Raw genomic sequence first — 18,697 nt, 5'->3', positions numbered from 1 at the left:
AGATAAGGAATGGCAATCAGTGAACATTCTGTTTTTAAACTTGATTGTTATAAAACATTTGCTCAGTGAACTATTTTTTTATAAATTCTGGGAATTTATCTTCAGTGCCATAAATGTCCATTTGTGCATGTTAGCGCATATGTTATGTTTGGACGAGAGGAGGATACTTATTTTCAAAGTGGTCATGTGTGTAAATACTTTAGAAATGGTGGCTTCACTTGGACCAAAGCAAATAGTCAAGCAAGTTATATTAATGATAGGTAATAGTAATGAGGAAAAATTGTTTTTTCTGTAATTTTGTTTGTGTTCTCTTTTCTGGTAAGGCATTATATGAAATAGTTCATAAAAGTCAACTAAGTATATAGCAGATGGTTTCACCTGGCATGATGCAAAAAAAAAGAAAAGGAAAAAGAACTTTGCTGTTTCTACTATTGGCAACAATTGACTTTCAGTTTGTAGTTTTGCCAAAAAATAGAACACAAATTATATTCTTTTCATCCCTGAAACATAGTCTAGGTTCTATGTTTATCCATAAATTATGCATTCCTTTAGACACACTGGTAAAACTTAGCCAAAGTGGATGAAATAGGGGACATTTTAAATTTTTAGGGATTAAAATAGAACGTGACTATATTTCAGGGACATTAGATATGTTGAGCATTGTAATTTGGAAGATTGATTTACTGCTTCTTGAGTAACCTCTGGATATCCAATACCCTAGTGCTTGTCAGCCTTTACTCTTCTAGCATGATTAAGAATAAGCTGTCACCCTTTCTAATTCAAGGTTTCTCATGGCTAGAAAAGATAAACAAATAGAATGTATGCTGGGATTGTTGACGAGCAAGTTGCCCACTGATAATGATTGTGGTTAAACCACTGACTGGGAGTTGAATTAAAAATTCTGAAACAATAGGTGACCAGATAGTGTACAATAGGATAATGGCTGAGATCTCTCAATAGAGAGGCTTATTGGTGCCTTACCACTTTTCTATGGGATAAAAGATAGAGAACCTAGCATTACACTAAATTACTTCAGTTCAGCATCTCTCCTGAGGTTCTTGAGCTTCACACTTCAGAGCAACCACAGGAATTTAGAATACCTACAAGGCTTAGAAAGTGCAGTTTTTTCCTTATTTTTAGATCCTTCTAATCCATAAAAAACTGTAAGGTACTTGTAGAAACTCTCAAATTGCTGCTGCCTTAGAAATTCAAGTTTTTCAGTAATTTTGATTTGTCAGTGTTTGCTCCTTTGAAAGTCTGAAATTATGAACAAGTTTCTAAACTTATTAGACAGTAAATCTGTTGTCAGTTTCTGAACTTCTGATATTGGATTTGTTTCTTTTAAGTTGAAAATTTCTATTTATCCCTTGCTCTGTTTCTTTCCTATTTGGCCAAGAAATTGGTGTTGCCAACATATGGACATTCTGCACTACCTTCTATGAATTCTGATTGTTCTTTGTTTGAATCAAACTTACAGATAAGGCTTCAGTCAGGATCTCAGTGTGATTTAAATCCATCGATGAACCATGGTGGTTTTCAGCCTCCTCTTAGTCCAAAGATAGTTTTTGTAAGAAGGAGCAGCTGAAAGTAAAGAAACCAAAATCTTGCTATGTGGATCTGAGTGTTTCTGCATCATCACTTGTCTCTTTTAATTGCAAGTCATCGATGGCAAGACATCTGTCTTTTTTTTTTTTCATTTTCATTTTTATGACTCTTTTTTACCCTTTTCTTTTCCAAAGTTGATGGGGGAAGCATTTTCATAATTTGAAATTTGATTTTTGCTCGTTAGCTGTGAAACGGGAGGATGCTACATGAGTAAAACCAATCTTTGCTCATGTTTTTTTCCTCCCTGTTTTTAAATAGCTCCAGTGCTGACTGACTGCCATGACAGTTTTTAAATTGTTTTTGAAGCACTCTGGGCCTATTATTGCAGCAGAGCCTTGTGCTTTTCTTCCCGGCCTTTGGATTTAGAACATAGAACTGGTTTCTTTTTGTTGTAAGCAGACACTTTTTTTCTCCAGAAGGGAGTTTATTTTGTATTGTATCACTGACAAAAATATGTATGGGGATGTTTTGATTTACCAAATAAAATTTGTACAAAATTTGTATAGCATTTACAATGTAAAACAAAGTTATGGACACAGTATTCCTTAAAAGCTGACATCTGGCCTTCTTTTCCAGTAGTTATTCTCCATTAAAGTGACAAAATTTCAATCTCTCCTACAATGTGAGTAACAAAGTTATGGAGGCAGTATTCCTTAGAAGTAAAACCGAATGTTGTCAGCAAGCCAATCTATCATCAGTTGGCTTGGCCTCTCTAGTCTGAGTACTCTCGACTGTAATCTGCTTGGACAATGTGTTCTTTTCATAATATGACATGTTCCTAATAAAACTCTAGTTAAGTAATAGTAATTATAAGCCGTATCTTTTCAAACCATTAGTCACAAATGTTAGACATCTCTGACTAAGATTTCTATTAATGATCTCATCATTTCTGGTGTTGTATGCAAGTAATGGCAATCACTTCTTAATTCACTCAAGAAAACCCCGATTGCCTCGTAGTGTCCTAGGCATATTCTTGCAGAGAGAAACGAACAAAGCAATAATGAACCAAGTCAAACACGTAGCTTCTTCGACTTGCAAGATACTAAAGTCTACAATTTGACGCTGCCTGAGTTTGCTGGAAGAAGATGCGTCGGAACATTATTGGATAGATGGTTACTTGCTATAGGAATTGACTTACAGATCAACCTCTCGCATTCTTTGTCTAAACACCTACTAAGTCTTCAACCTCACACTACGCTTCAAATGGTTGTTTTGTCAAAGGGGCCTTGGAACTCAACAACTGATGAATGCAATTTTGATATGTCCAAATCTTCTGTCTCATATATTATGGTCCACTTCATGCTCCACTAATAAAAACATAACACCTGACTTCTTTTTATTTTATTTTTTCCATTTGAAACTAATGAAAAGTTGCTTAATGTTAAACGTTAATGCTTCCATCCCTCTCCACCAAGAATTCAAATCCTCTAGATTTTCTGCCAATGCCAAGTCTCCCTCTCTCTCTTTCAACAGCTGCTCCACTACAACGGAAGCCCCCTCCAGTAATTTCTTCTCTTTTGGTGATTTTGGAGTTTGTTGTGGGGGTAAATCTCTAATTTTTTTCTAATTGCAAATTGTGGGGTTTGTGGTGGGTAACACATTAATAATTTTCTCTGGGCTGTGGGTGAGTAAAGAGGGTTTGTGGAGACAGGGATTGTGAAGCTGGAGCCTGGAGGTAGGGGAGGGAGTAGGCATCAACCTCTGATTCTGGGTTTGTTATATACATTATGTGTTTGATAAAAATGTATATAATTTGTGCCTATTAATATTTATAAGTTCTCAAACAGACTAGAGGTTTAATGATTCTGAATTAGGCACTGTGGTACTGGAGCTCTGGAATTATATTCTAGGCTTCAATACATGACTTTTCATATAACAACAAAGCCTAATACCATCTAATTCCAAATTGAATACCCAACTCCATGTTGCCAAAATGCAACTCCATAGGGAAACTGTTAGGATTAATTATAGTTTGTGTTTTACATGTTTGCTATAGCTTTTGAAAAATTAGACTGGTCTTACTTTAAAATTGTATATCTCTTTTTATCATGTTAGTTCAAATGAGAGTTTTTATTATTATTGGTGAATGTATACAGGAAACAATTGGGATTGCTAGATTTTGTGTTTTATATGTTTGTAGAATTTCTACAGGAAACAATGTGTTGGGTCAATTAAGAATTTATGTTTTGCGAGTTTGATGTTAGATTGGTGAAGGAATACATTAAACTTTTGTAGTACAGTGATTAAGGTCAATAAGTGTGGCTATGCTGCTGAAATGCACAAGCTATGAGATGTAAGGTGACATTTTAGATTGTATGATTGTTGTTCATTTTGGCTTTGTCTTATCAAAGGCTAAAAGCATTCTCTATGGACTTTGATTCTAGTTGTGTCTTAGTTTAGTATATTGCCTCAAGAAACTGAGGTTCTTCATGGGAAAACTTTTGTTACAAAACTTAATCTTTTTATTTTTGGTAATCAAATCTTATTTTCTTTCACAATTTATTGCAAGTGTGTTAAACCATGTGTACTAACAGATTTATGGCACTCCATTGTACAATGCAAGATGGTAAGCTGCATTTACCCAAAAAAAAAAAAAAAAAAAATTCTTTTAAGAACAAACACAGACACACACCAAAAAAAAAAAAAAAAAAAACTCATTAGATATCATTAAAATACAGGAAAATTAAGTTATATTTGGCTAATAAATGAAAAAGGATGAATTTGCAAAACAAATTTTGATATCAATTGCTTTTATATTTTAATGAAAAGTCATTCTTTTTTTCGTTATTAACTGTTAATTTTCTTTTCATATTTTAATTAGAGTAATGTTTATTTCACGCATTATTACACACATAATACATACAATCACAAAAAAACAAGGGAAAACGTGGCTTGAAGTCTCGATTTTGAAGTTTGAAGTCGTGACTTCAAATAATGTTTTCCCTTATTTTTTGTGAGCGTGTGTACTATGTGTGTGATAGTATTTTTCCCATTTAATTAACATGCCTATTGTTTGCCAACTTGGGGAACATCATTGATAGAAAAAAGCAAAATTGAATTGTTTGTTTTTTCTTTTTAATAACTTACAAACTCTTTTCATTTGTCATTTTAGGCCATCGTATTACAATAGAGAGGGGATTTGATGGAATTGGTGGATCTAGAATTGGGGTCTGATTTGAGCAAGGAAGAGGCACTTAGAATGATTAAAGTAGCTTTATTATGCACTAATCCATCACCAGTGCTTAGGACTGTCATGACTACAGTAGTGAACATGCTTGAAGGCCGGATAGTCATTGATGAATTGACAAGAGGTCCAAGTATTTATGGCGATGAATGGGGGTTTGAAGCCCTAAGAGATCAATATGGTGATAGCTCACGACCAAACTCAATGGAAAGTCAGAGCTTTATTCAATCATCAAATGCAACATGGATTGGCTCTTCCTCTACATCTGCCCACAATATTTGTTCCACTAATCAAAATGACTGAGGAGTGTGGATGGCAATAAATGTGGGATTTTAAGTAAAATTAGTTAACATAGGTATGTAATAACTCTACAAACATGGTTAATAGTGTTTTGCTCACTGTTAGATCTAATGATAACCTACAGTTAAAAAAAAAAAAATGTATACCTTGAACCTATGTCATATATATATAAAATAAAAGCAACTAAGCCTCCAGCTTATGTGACAAGCAAAGTGCTTGTTTAATGATAAATAACTGAGTTTTGTGGTTTTAATTTATTTCCAAGATAATACTTTGAATGGGATTTGGTTGGGAGAGAGACATTGCTCTGTGAAAGGCACACTAATTTATTTTAACAGTGTATTAACCAGAGAGCCATTTGGCATGATATAATTAAGCCTATCTTCCATCTGTTGGGACATATATGTTTTCACTTGTTAAGAACATATGTCGCTTATTTATGTAAATTGGCTAATCCTTTGACAAAACGCACTCTACTTGTAATTGGGTAGTTCTAGGTGTTTTTAATACTTCAAGAAACAAGGTTTCAAGGTCAAGTGTTGAAGTCATCAAGTCTGTCCAAGAAAAAGCAAGCTGAAGTGCAATTTCATTAAAGCTCGACACCTGCTCGATAGCTACCTCGACACCTGCTATCTGTCAAGATTTAAAATTTTAGATTTTCTAATCTGATTTTCTTGGGATCCGTGAATATGCTTTTGGGCCTTCTTTTCTTCTTACCCTAAACATATAAAAGGATTGTTTTAAGAGCCGTAAAATTGTACACAAGTTGCAAAAGCATTGAGCAATCTCTGTTCAAGCAAATTGTGATCAAAAGACAAAGTTCTTGACCTAGTTCATCTTCTCTGAAGAAGTTGCTGTGTATTTGCACCAAAGGGTTTTGTAACCAAGCATCTACCTGTTATTCATCATAAAGGATGAACTGAAGAACTTTGAGCCAATCTCTCCTTCTTAGTTGGTGTTTAGAAGTCGCGTACTGGGATCCGCGCATTGGTTAGTCATGTACTTGGGAGCCGTGCATCAAAGGTGGGAACTGTCGCTACAGATCAAGTCCAATTGGGTATTGGGGTAAGGGTTCAACTGTATGTTGGTAAGGTACTTGGGATTCCTTTACTTGTAACCACTTGATTTGATAATAGTGGAGTTTCAGGAGTGGTGACCTGAAAATCACCCGGTGGGGTTTTTGCCGTTAGGGTTTTCCCCATTCGTAAACAAATCACCGTGTTATTTAATTTCCGCTGCATATTTAGTTTTTGGTGATTTGTTTGTGCTTCCACGCAATTGCATGATTAATTGATTAATTAACAACTTGGCTAATTAATTAATTAGGTTTAATCATAAGGGGTCATTCAAATTGTGGCCTATCACCATCCATAATAGCCAAGGATGGTCGAGGAAGGCTCAAAATATGATAAACTAGGGAGGTAGCAAACAGTACACAGATCGAAGCCTTGCATTGGTTGGTTCATTCCACATTCTCCCTGGTGCAATTTAAGTCAGCCATATGCCATTTTATGCATCTTATCAGTACAATCCGTAGGTTTATACCAAAATTGCCTCCAGGCCGGCCCAAGGCCCCAGCTCCATTATAAAAAGGCCCAAATATTTTTAATGATAATTGACTTCTTTTTAAAAAGAATATATAAAAATAAAAAATTGATGTGCTATTTTCCCACCACTGCTTGGAAATATAATATTACAAATATATATTTCGAATCATCAAATGTTAATTACATTTCCCTAACTAATAAATTGAGGCTTTAAACATTAAGCACATAATCTCTGTCATGACCACACATCAAATAATTTATACTTCTCTTAGTGGAGGTTAAGCATAATTTTGAGTTGTAAGACTCAAGAGCGTTAGAGATGTTTAATCGAATGTGGCCAAATGGGTTATATATATATATATATATGAGATGTGTTCAAGTTACATCTAGTGTAACTCTTTAGAGTTACAAATTTTCTAAACTATTGGATTTAAGTAAATTTAACGGTTAGAAAAAGACACTCATTAATACTGAGATTAGGATCTCATTTATTATTTCTTATTTATGATATTCCATACTTATCTCTAAACCCAAAAAATGTATACTTATTTCTCTCTCTCTCTCTCTCTCTCTCTCTCTCTCTCTCTCTCTCTCTCATACATATTTATGTAATCTTTTCTCTTGATATTGTTGTTGGTTTTTGATTTTTGATACAGTTAAGGACATAGAAATGAATTAGCTAAATATAAAATGTAGAATAGAAGTTGAAGTAGTACCAGAAGAAAAATAATTTGGGTAGAGAAGTCTTTCGCTCATATTCATATTAAAAATTTTTATTTTTTATTTTTTAAATATAAATTTCACTCTCCAAACACCATTAAGGTGGTCTTCAACGAGAAGCAAGATTGAAGAGGCGGAGTAAATGGACTTTGGCCTAGAGATGGAATAACAAAGAGATGAAACTGAAAGTCAATCACTTTGCTAGCTTGAAGTGCAACTAATTTGATTCTTATTATTCCTTCATTCCCTTTTTTTCCTCTTAATAAAAATTTTAGCAGTTTAATAATTGAAATGAAAAATTGATGGTGTTTGCTCTTAGTTTTTGCTCTCTAATATTTACTCTTGTAATCAAGCTAAAGAATTTACCTCAATCAAATTCCTGAGTCAATTTTCGGTGAGCACAAAGACAAGAAACAAAACAATTAAGAGAAAATGAAAATTTTGTTCCTAATTAATAGAATGAGAAAATGAGTCACAGGTTGAGAGACAAGGTGGGGTTGAGAGACAAGGTGGTGGTAGATTGGAGCAATACACATGATCTTGCCAAATTTGTTGTTTGTTTTCTCTCTCCCACTAAAAGCTAGTAGATTTGTGAGTGTAATTAATAAGGAGAGAGATATTAAGAATGTTATTAATTAGGTAAGTATTTAATAAGAGCAAAACTTAGATACAGTACTTAGGTGATGTTTCTTAGGTTCCCTTTTTAAGATTCTGTCATGTGGATTTTTTCTCATGGGATGGAAGTGTATGTTTTTGTTAAATAGTCACATGGCTAAATATTAAGAGGGGAACCTAAGGAACAACACTTAAGGTATTGTATAAGTTTTGTCCATTTAATAACAATATGCATAATGATGTTTTCTTTTTAGCCGTTAGATATTTTGAAAATCAATGGCTATAAAAAGGTGTAACTGTGAGAGACCACAAAAGTGCCCCCAAAAAAGAGATTTTTGAGTGCTTTTTCAAGACATCTCTCTTTTTGGGTAAGTGGTGTGGAGTTGCCACTTATTTTTTATACTAAAAAATAAGAAAAAAATTAAATACAACTTTACATGACTGAATTGTTCCATTCTCATTGATTGAATAAAAAAATACAAACTTGATAAATTGAGTACTATAACATGGCTTTGGGTCTTAGTTACAAACTACCAAAAAATGCATGGCTTTTTGTCCTAGTTACAATCTATCCAAAAATAAAAACAAAGATAAAGCTTAGGTCTACCTATCCAAAGACACTAAATTCAGAGGCTAGGATATGGAATGGGAAGGTGTTAGGCATCCATTCCGCCCAAACAGAGTCTAAACTTCTAGACTCTCATGACCAGTGTGTTAGGTTCTAAAAGTTTAGAACAATTGGCAAACCATGAACACAAACTTGTTTAGATATAGATTCTAGAGTCTATAGGTATTATTAGACAATGCTCAATGTGATACAAGTCAAGATTCAAGAATATACAAGCGTTAGAAAGAAGAGTTCAGAAACTGCCTAGTTCAACTAATCGAAAGATAGGCTCGACCAATCGAAATACGGGTCTAGAGAATTTTAAGTTCAGCCTAATAGCAGTTCAAGTCTATTAAGGATTAAGGTTTCAGATCTACTTCTTCTAGTATATAAAGGAAACCCTAAGCACGTTTTTGTGAGGCTTTTTAGAGAGAGAAGAGTGTGCCTCTCTTTGTATCTAGGGTATTGTACCCAAAAGCTCTCTCATATCTTCTACTGGTGTTATTCCTTGAAGAATCTCAAGATCCGATAGATATGAAGTTGCTGCATCAAGATCAACAATAGTTGAAGATCTAAACCTTCAAGGGTGGTCTTGGAGTCACAAACAGGAAAGTTTGTGTTGCTAAACCTTTAAGTGAAATCTCAAAGTCACAAGTGTGGGTGCTTGTGTTGCAAAGGCCTAATAAAGAAGGAGTTTGTGGATTTGGAGCTTACACCTGGTCGTGTCAGTAAGTTCTACATGTGGTAGCAATAGAATGTTAGTGGTCTAAGTCTTATTATAAACTTCAATTCTCTATAGTGGATTTGCTTTTTACCTTGAGGATAGTTAGGTTAAATCCTCCCCAAGTTTTTTACCGGTTTGGTTTCTTAAGTGATCATATCATTGTGATTTTTATATTTCTGCCGCTTTACATATATGATGTATGTTTGTTTGACCTAGATCTTAATAATAAACCTAAGTATCCACTTGGTTAATTAATTTGGTGAAACAATCTAATTTACAGGGATCTAAAAACTAACACAATGTACCCCTTTATGAATGATATGTTGCATACATGGAACACTTAACTAAACTAAGCCACATAAATCTATTTATGAATGCATCCTCTTCTTTGTTTAAAAAAATTCCAAATCTGTTTTTGTGAATAAAAAAAAAAAATAATTGGTTTGATTCATAAAAAATTTAGATTCGTTTTGGTATAGGTTAAAAAAATTAGTTTTGGTGAAGAAAGTCAGATTTGTTTTTTATCAAGTAAAACAAGGTTTTTTTGCTTTAAAAAAATATCAGATCTGCTTTGGAACAAAAGTAAAAAATTGGTTTTTGGTTTGCATGTAAAATAAATCAGATTCGTTTTGTAAATGAACCAAAAAAATCTATAGAGTGCTTTTAAAAAAATAAAATAAAAAAAATCAGATCTGTTTTTGTGAAATTAAAAAAAAAAAAAAAAAGATTTTTTAGAAGAGAACTACATAGAGTGCTTTTAAAAAAATAAAATAAAAAAAATCAGATCTGTTTTTGTGAAATTAAAAAAAAAAAAAAAAAGATTTTTTAGAAGAGAACTACACTCATGAAATAAACTTACGCTATTTGCATAAAAAATTAAATAAATAATAAACAGAACATCATTACTCATGACCTTCTATTTTTATTTCAAAATCTGCTATGTTTAAAAAATTCAAATCTACATCTAAAGAAGATATAGATCAGTTTTTAAATAAAAAATTCAAATTTGCATCTAAGGAAAATAAAAATCAGTTTTTATGTAAAAATTAATAATTGCATCTAAGGAAGATACAAATCAGTTTTTATGTAAAAATTCAGATTTTCATTTAAGGAAGATACAAATTAGTTTAGGTAGAAATTCAGATTTGCATATAAGGAAGATACAAATTTGTTTTTGGTTTTGAAAAAGATGTGATAATAAGCAGATTTTTGAAACTCAAAAAGATAGATCATGACAGTAAAAACATCAAGAACATATTTTAACCAAAAAAAAAAAATATTGACCATACATGTTACGAGTATTAGAAATTAAAACTAAAAGAAGATTTACTCATGCATCATCAAAATAAAAGAAACAGAAAAAAGGGTAAAGAAAGAACCACCTCTTGCATGGACGTACTCTTCTTCTTGAGGGAATATTTTAGGGTTTAAAAAAATTTATTCAATTATCTTTGAAACCTAAAATACCTTGCTTACAAAAAAGAAATTCTTAAGGCTAGAGCCTCCAGAACATCTTTAACATAAGAGAGAAAATAATAGAAAGGAGAGTCAGAAAGAGGTGTAATTTGAGAGCATGAAAAAGTGTGCAGAATTCTGAGATCCAGTCTCTATTTATAAAGGCTGGGGTGTTCGAAAATTTAGCTAGATGATCAAAATATGACCTGACGCGAGTCCTTATCTCTAAAAAATCGAGAAGGATGTGTTTTAACCTAATCCAAGTGCCCTCAGGCCGGGGCCTGAGTTTGTGCCAATCGGCACTCCAAAAGTGCTGAATGGCGCTTTTGGGTGTCGATCCCTCGTTTGAGTTTTAGTCCATTTTGGACTCATTTTTTGAGATTTTTTGAGTCGGGACTTGCACTTAGACATGTTTTTAATCCATATTCCAAAAATTAAACTCTTTTCTGGATAATTCAGGTCTTTTCAGCAACAATTATCTTGTAGATAAATACTCTAAAAGTCTTGATTTTCCACAATTTTATTGTTATCCAATTATCCCCTTTATTCTCATGCAAGTAAGCCTATTTTTGACACTCACTAACAACCAATCACTAAATTATTTAATTAATTTTAATTGTCTAGGCAATCAAAATTAATTTAAATTAATCATGTTTGGTTGATTCCACCTAGACACAATGCATGCTAATCGTGCAAACTTCATCATGCGATATCTTTCAATCCGCCGGTCCAATTTGGAAGCCAGGCATACCGTTGCGACCATTAGAACCTCAAGATCATTTTTATGATATGAAATATACAATACAATCATGAATTTTGGGTACATAATTGGTCATTCCAGTCGTCTTCCTTGATTAAATCATGGATGCAAAATCGAGTGTCTACAGAATGCCCCTTATTGACAGAGCTCGGAAAGCGAATGTCAATGTAAAACAAAGACACTGATTTTAGCAGCCATGATATAATTGAGGTTTAATGTCACTCTCCCTCCATCACACTCAACTTTGTCCCTTTGAACCAAAAATTTGATGCTTAAACTTTCGTGGGACTTGTTAACAGACGCCTTTAGGGCATTTGTTATTGAACCATTTTAGAAAAATTTCAATATCACTTTCATAGGAAATATAAAAAAAATGTCAAAAAAGTCTGTTAGGTTCGAAAGACTTAGGATTTTATGTATTTAGAACTCTAATGTGTATTGTTGGCAAACCATGATCAAAACAGGTTGATTAGTCTTGTTTAGACTTACTCAAAGTGTGGGCATTTTATGTAAAATTGGAATCGAGTGGCTGCAGAAGTATTAGTGACTTTCGGCCTGGCTCGATCGATCGAAAATTAGACTCGATCCATCGAATCTCGGCCAGAACGTTTTTCTGCAAAATTTTCCAACTCTGCCCAAGCCCATTAAGGATTAGGGTTTCAGATCTACTTCTCTCACTATATAAAGGAAACTCTAGCCACGTTTTGAGAGGCGCTTTGAATGCTCTTGTTGCTCATATTTTGCGATTTGTGTGAATCTCTTGTGAGATCCAGAGGTGTTTGCCTTCACATATACTTAGGGTTTCCAAGATTCAAGATTATGTCAAGAACTTGGTGATCATTCAGTTACATATTCAAGAACTTAAAGATACACAAACGGGGGTACTTGTACTTGATTGAAGAGTCCAAGAAAGGAGTCGGTGGATTCGGAGCTTGCACATGGTCGTGTCAGTAAGTTCTACTGGTGGGTAGCATTAGGAAGTTAAGCGGGGAGCTTGTAAGTCCTTTTGTATGAACTTCGATTCTTTCAAATAGTGGATTCAAGTTTACCTTAAGGATAGTTAGGTCAAATCCTCCTCAGGTTTTTACTGTGTGGTTTCCTAGGTCATCATATCATTGTGTTATTTACTTTTCCGCTGCTTTATATTCTTGATATGATTGTGTGTTTGTGATAACCTAGACTTGTATAATTTGACTAAGTTAATCACTTGGCTAATTAACTAGGTTAATCTGTTTGGTTTAAAGGGTCTAAAACCATACAAGTGGTATTAGAGCGGGTAGCTCTTTTGTTTTAGATCTTTTGATCTAAGAGCTGATCCTTGACCCCTGTTATCATGGATAATTTGAAGTGTCTTTCTGCTCATGTTTGTGATAATTTGAATAAAGAAGATGTTCTTGTTTCTGTTGATCTTTTTGATGCTTGTGAAACTCTTCGTAAGGAATTATTGAAATATATAAAAATTGCTAATAAATTCAAGGAAGAGTTAAAATTGGCTAATCTTGTAAAAGAGGAATTGGTTGTTAGATTAGATGAATCTAATAAAAAGAATGAATTTTTGAGAAATCAAATTTCCTCTCAAGATGAGAAGATGAAAAGCTTGGAACAAGAGTTAGTTGAATCTAAAGCTAAAATTGAAAATTTGACTAATATCATGCTTGCTATTGATAATAGAAGTGTTTGTGTTTCTCTTAAGCCTAAAAGTAAGAAAGTTTATATCCCTCCTTTTAATAGGAATAATAAAGAAAAGGCTTATTTTGCTAGGTTAGACAAAGGTAAAAGTTCTGATGTTGACACTGAAATTTCTAAACCTAAGTCTAAACCTACTGTTAGAGAGCATAATAAATCTGTTTTTGTGCCTACCTGTCACCTTTGTGGTGTTGTTGGTCATATTAGACAAAATTGTTCTTTGTTGAGGCAAGAACCAAAGCCTATGACCGGAAACCCCACTAGGAATACTGATGTTCCTAAATTTGTTCATATTTGCCACTTTTATGGTATCCGTGGTCACATTCGTCCTAATTGTCATAAATTAAAAATTAAGCATTCTTTGTTTCAATCTAGTATATGTGATGATATTTCTCCTGCCATAAGTCCATATAAATTGTTTCATATTCTTTTGAAAAATTTGAGCTTGTTGGCTTGTGAAAGGAATTTGCAGGATTTTAGTCTTTCTCAGAAGATTGATGTAATTCCTCAAATACACTTTGCTTCTCATGAATTTTCACCTACAAAGCCGAAGACTCGTGCTAAATGGGTGAGAAAAGATTCTCTAAGGTGAGTGTTGCTGACTTGTCCCTGATTTAATTCTTTCAATTGTTTGTGGACATATCTTGTTTCTGTTTTTGGTTGTTTTATTTTTAAGTTGTTTTTTTTTTTTTTTAAATCCAAAAACATTGAAAATTTTTCAAAAAGACAAAAATATTTTATTTTGAGTCTTGTTTTATTTTTCTTAAGGATTACATGAGTTATAATATCTCTCTCTTGATTTTGAACATGCTTGACATTGTGGAGAAACTTGAATAGTATGCTAAGCTAGTTCTGATTTTGTGTGAGTATGTACTTGTTTGTACATGTACTCAAGGGTTAATTAAGAAATTGATATTTCTTGTTTGTGTACCCCCTATAGCTTAGTTAAGCACTGTCATGCATTGCATTTGCATTTTTAATTATTGAGCATAATGTATGCTTTTTGTTTTTGGTCATAAAATTTGTTTTTAAACCAAAAAGATTTTTGTGTTTTGTATTACATATCATGGATTTGAAATCAAGGTTGGCCACCTTATCTTTACGTAAAATGTTTATGGACCTTGTTTAGCTTGGATGAGCTTATTCATTGCACTTGACTAGTTGAAACTTTGTAGTGCATGTTGTGTGGGAAAGATGTTTATGGTGTTTATCACGTTGTCTTAATCTTGAAGTCACATGTTATTTGACTGTTGGACTTGATTGTTTTGAGAGAGGCATAAATAACCATCTCACCACTGTTCACTAGCCAATCATGAATACCTTAGTGCATATCTTAAGATTCTATACTTGAGAAAGTGTAGCACATGCAGAAAAGGAACATAAGGTAAAGCTTCAGTTTAATTGCTTAATGCTTAAAATTGGTGTGTACTATTAGGCTTGATGCCAAATCACATAATTAAAATTGGTGTGTATATTATGAGGCAAAAATCAAGAAACTTACATGATTGCAAGCTTATGTTCTAGGAGATGTGGGAGTTATATGATGTAACTCTTTGGGTGATAGTCTCTTTCGAATTCTATGTGATGAATTTTGTAGACTTTGTGATTGATTTCTATTCACATATCACCTCACATGTATCTCAAGTGTTTGCTAATTGCACACACTACACAAGTTACTCTTTGCTAAACTTGGTACATTTTATTGTGTGTGATCTTGTTGTGGCCATCCAAGATTAAAAGTTCCTTGATCTTAATGCAAAATGTATTTAAAGTTTGAGAAATTGGAATTTCTAGAGCTTGGATGTACCCGAATTGGGGATTTTGTTCAAATTGGGTTTAATTGATGAAATTGGCTTGTTGATTTGATGTAATTGATCATTATTATCTGTCCTCTAACTTGTGTGATGGTCAATTAGTCAAATTTTTTCCAAAATCTTAACAAGTGGTTTTCAATTTTGGGGTTTTTTTTTAGAAACTCTGTGCTCAAGCTAATTTTGTGAAATTGAACTTAGTTTTACTGCATTAGAGCATGCATCATGACATATTTTTAATGCATCATTTGTGTTTAGGCACATGCATTGCATTTTTTTTTTGTATCCATCTTGCAGTTTTGCAGTTATATCTCTTATTGTTTTCACACATGCATACACTTTGCTACATTGGGTACTCAACTTGATCAAAAAATTGATTGATTAATTTTTGAGCTATGTACTTTCTAGTATATGCCTTTTTTATGTGTGAATTGTAGAAAATATTTTTCTTAAGAGATATGATGGATAATCAATGTGCAAATATTTTCTCTACTCATGCAACTGTTTATGGGTCACATAGTGCCATGTTTGCATTTTATTGAAAGAGAGAATATTTTTTTCTTCATGTGTATCCTCAACTTAGCTTTTTTTTTTTTTTTTTTTAAACTTGGTTTGTGTCTTTTTATTTATCCCCACCCTCTTTATTTTTCCCCAAAACTTTTTGTCCCAAAACTTGTTTTGTTTTTCCTATTTTTATAGGGGGAGAAATTTTTTTTAACCTTTGTGGTTCTTAGGGGGAGTTGTTGCTCTTCATAGGGGGAGTTGTCTCTATTTTCTCTTATTCTGTTGCGTATGTTTTCTGTCTACCTTCTGATTAAGTAGTCTTTGTAAATACGTGACAAAAAGGGGGAGACATAGATGACCTGTTTGTTCTGTTTAGGGCGAGTTAACATTGTTTTTGATGTATCTAACTTAGGGGGAGAGTTAGTTTGCATATTTGTTGATTTATTGTTTTTCTGTCACATATGCGTTTATGCGTTTGTTGAGTGTTTCAGGAATATATAGGTTGATTAAATTGAGCTGCTGTCTACACTTGCAACTGATGGATAGTAGTTAGGATTGAATTTTTGTGTTTATGAGCATTATTTATGTAAAGGGCTTTTATTTGTAAACTTTGAGATTTATGTTTGTGTTTTGTCACAGATTGCCAAAGGGGGAGTTTCTTAGGTTCTAAAGACTTAGGATTTTATGTATTTAGAACTCTAATGTGTATTGTTGGCAAACCATGATCAAAATAAGTAGATTAGTCTTGTTTAGACTTGCTCAAAGTGTGGGCGTTTTATGTAAAGTTGGAATCGAGTGGCTGCAGAAGTATTAGTGACTTTTGGCCTGGCTCGATCGATTGAAAATTAGACTCGATCGATCGAATCTCGGCCAGAACATTTTTCTGCATAATTTTCCAACTCAGCCCAAGCCCATTAAGGATTAGGGTTTCAGATCTACTTCTCTCACTATATAAAGGAAACCCTAGCCATGTTTTGAGAGGCGCTTTGGATGCTCTTGTTGCTCATATTTTGCGGTTTATGTGAATCTCTTGTGAGATCTAGAGGTGTTTTCCTTCACATATACTTAGGGTTTCCAAGATTCAAGATTATGTTAAGAACTTGGTGATCATTCAGTTGCAGATTCAAGAACTTAAAGATACACAAGCGGGGGTGCTTGTACTTGATTAAAGAGTCCAAGAAAGAAGGAGTCCGTCGATTCGGAGCTTGTACATGGTCGTGTCAGTAAGCTCTACTGGTGGGTAGCATTAGGAAGTCAAGCGGGGAGCTTGTAAGTCCTTTTATATGAACTTCGATTCTTTCAAATAGTGGATTCAAGTTTACCTTGAGGATAGCTAGGTCAAATCCTCTCCAGATTTTTACCGTGTGGTTTCTTAGGTCATCATATCACTGTGTTATTTACTTTTCCGCTGCTTTATATTCTTGATATAATTATGTGTTTGTGATAACCTAGACTTGCATAATTTGACTAAGCTAATCACTTGGCTAATTAACTAGGTTAGTCTATTTGGGTTAAGGGGTCTAAAACCGTACAAAGTCAATTGCTTTTTTTTCCTACAAAAAAGTTTCAAAAAATGGTTTATTAACAAATGCTCTTGAGGCATCCGTTAACATTTTCCAACTTTTATTGGTTTATGATTATTCTTACTACTAGACTTGTATCATTTTGATAATATCTTATTGTTAAACTCATAAAATGTTGGGAAAATTGCATCTTAAAGACTTAAATCATGTAACTTAGGGTTGTGTAACAAATCAAATCACGAGGTTTTAAAAAGTAAAAAATTAAACTTCAAGACTTTAAAATTAACAAATTAAATCATAAATTTCCAAAAGTAATAAATTAAATTTGAAGTTTAAAAAAATATATATATTAAACACTAACCCATTTAAGTGTAATGACATTATTTTTGAGGTTTAATCTGTTATTTTTTGAAATTTTATATTTAATTTGTTGTTTTTTAAACTATAGAGTTTAATTTGGTTTTGAAAAAAAAAATAATAATAACCTTATTGGTTTCATTTGCTACTTCTCAAACTTTATGTTTTAGTTTGTTAAAGTCATAAATTAAGAGATTTAAAATAAAACTTTTAATAATCTATTTTTATTGTTGATATAGAGAAATAGATTTGAGTTTTAGCAAAGTTTTGTTTACACTATTCTTGTATGTGTGTTAGGAGTTTTACTTGTAGCTGACGATGGCATGAGAAATGTGGGTGCTTGGGCAGCATTGAGTCAATCACATGGCTTCATGTTTTCTCAACATACTCATGGCACCTTATGCCTAACTAGTGATGCTCCTAAGGGCTCCTTAAGGGGGACCTGCCCAGTCTTCCTACTCAAGTTGGATCAATAAGCTGTGATGAAGGGCAGCATATGAAGGCACCTTACTCCACATGATGCCCCAATGCCATGGTAGAGGTGGGCCATGGTGAGTAGAGATGGGTTTTATGATGATGGGTAGTAACATGTGATGCTGACCCTAAGTGGTGGTGCATGGCATTGGTGGCTTAATTGTTGGTTCCTTATGTGTGGGCTTGGTGGCTTGAGTGCAATGTAGGGCTGGGCTACTGTGATGATTAAATGTTGTGTGCAAGGCATTAGGATGGATAGGGTTGACTAAATGCATGGACAAGTGCTAGTGGGTTGATGGCAATTACTTTGTGTGCTGGGTATAGACATGCTGTGTGAGCTGTAGTGCTGATGGGAAATCTTGAGCATGGGCCAAGCCTCCCCAAAATATGTGGGAACATGTTGTGTGGGCTGCTGGAGGATGGGCAAAGGCCCTGTGATCTGCGAAGACATGAGTTGTGCATGTGCAGCATGTGCAGTGGCAGTTATTAAGCAGTTACCAGGCAGTTCCTAGCTTTCTGGATGTTCATACCTGTTGTGTAGAGGCTGGAAATGTGGAGAGCAGGCCAAGACAACATCGGTTAAAGGTGTCCTAAGTTAGAACACAAGTGGCAGATTGTCCAAGACCTAGGTTGTTACTAGGTAGTAACTGCCATAGCAGTTAATTCTGTGTATTTAACCCTAAGGCTGTTGGGGGTGTCAACAGTAGAATGTATTTTGGCCTTGGGAAAATTTTGTGTAATTCTCTATGCTTTTGAAAGGGTTTCCTTTGAAGAATCTTTGTGCAGCAACTGAATCTCCACCAAAACTTGAGTTCAGATCTAGAC

The 18,697-nt window shown here is 33.7% G+C and overlaps 1 protein-coding gene across 1 annotated transcript in view; it reads left to right on the top strand.

Moving 5' to 3' along the window:
* LOC111996441 (cytochrome P450 750A1) overlaps positions 1-2,113 on the top strand; it is a 30,542-nt gene extending 28,429 nt beyond the window's left edge. Inside the window, exon 4 of the mRNA XM_065776673.1 lies at positions 1,478-2,113. Within this exon, the coding sequence (XP_065632745.1) occupies positions 1,478-1,585 (108 nt within the window). The 3' untranslated portion in view covers positions 1,586-2,113. The remainder of the gene's footprint in view (positions 1-1,477) is intronic.
* Positions 2,114-18,697: the final 16,584 nt, after the last annotated feature.

Source organism: Quercus suber, unplaced genomic scaffold (assembly GCF_002906115.3).
Source record: "Quercus suber isolate HL8 unplaced genomic scaffold, Cork oak 2.0 scaffold_138, whole genome shotgun sequence".
Classification (NCBI taxonomy): Eukaryota; Viridiplantae; Streptophyta; class Magnoliopsida; order Fagales; family Fagaceae; genus Quercus; species Quercus suber.
Note: the sequence above shows the minus strand (reverse complement) of the source record. Positions and strands in the feature narration are given on the sequence as shown.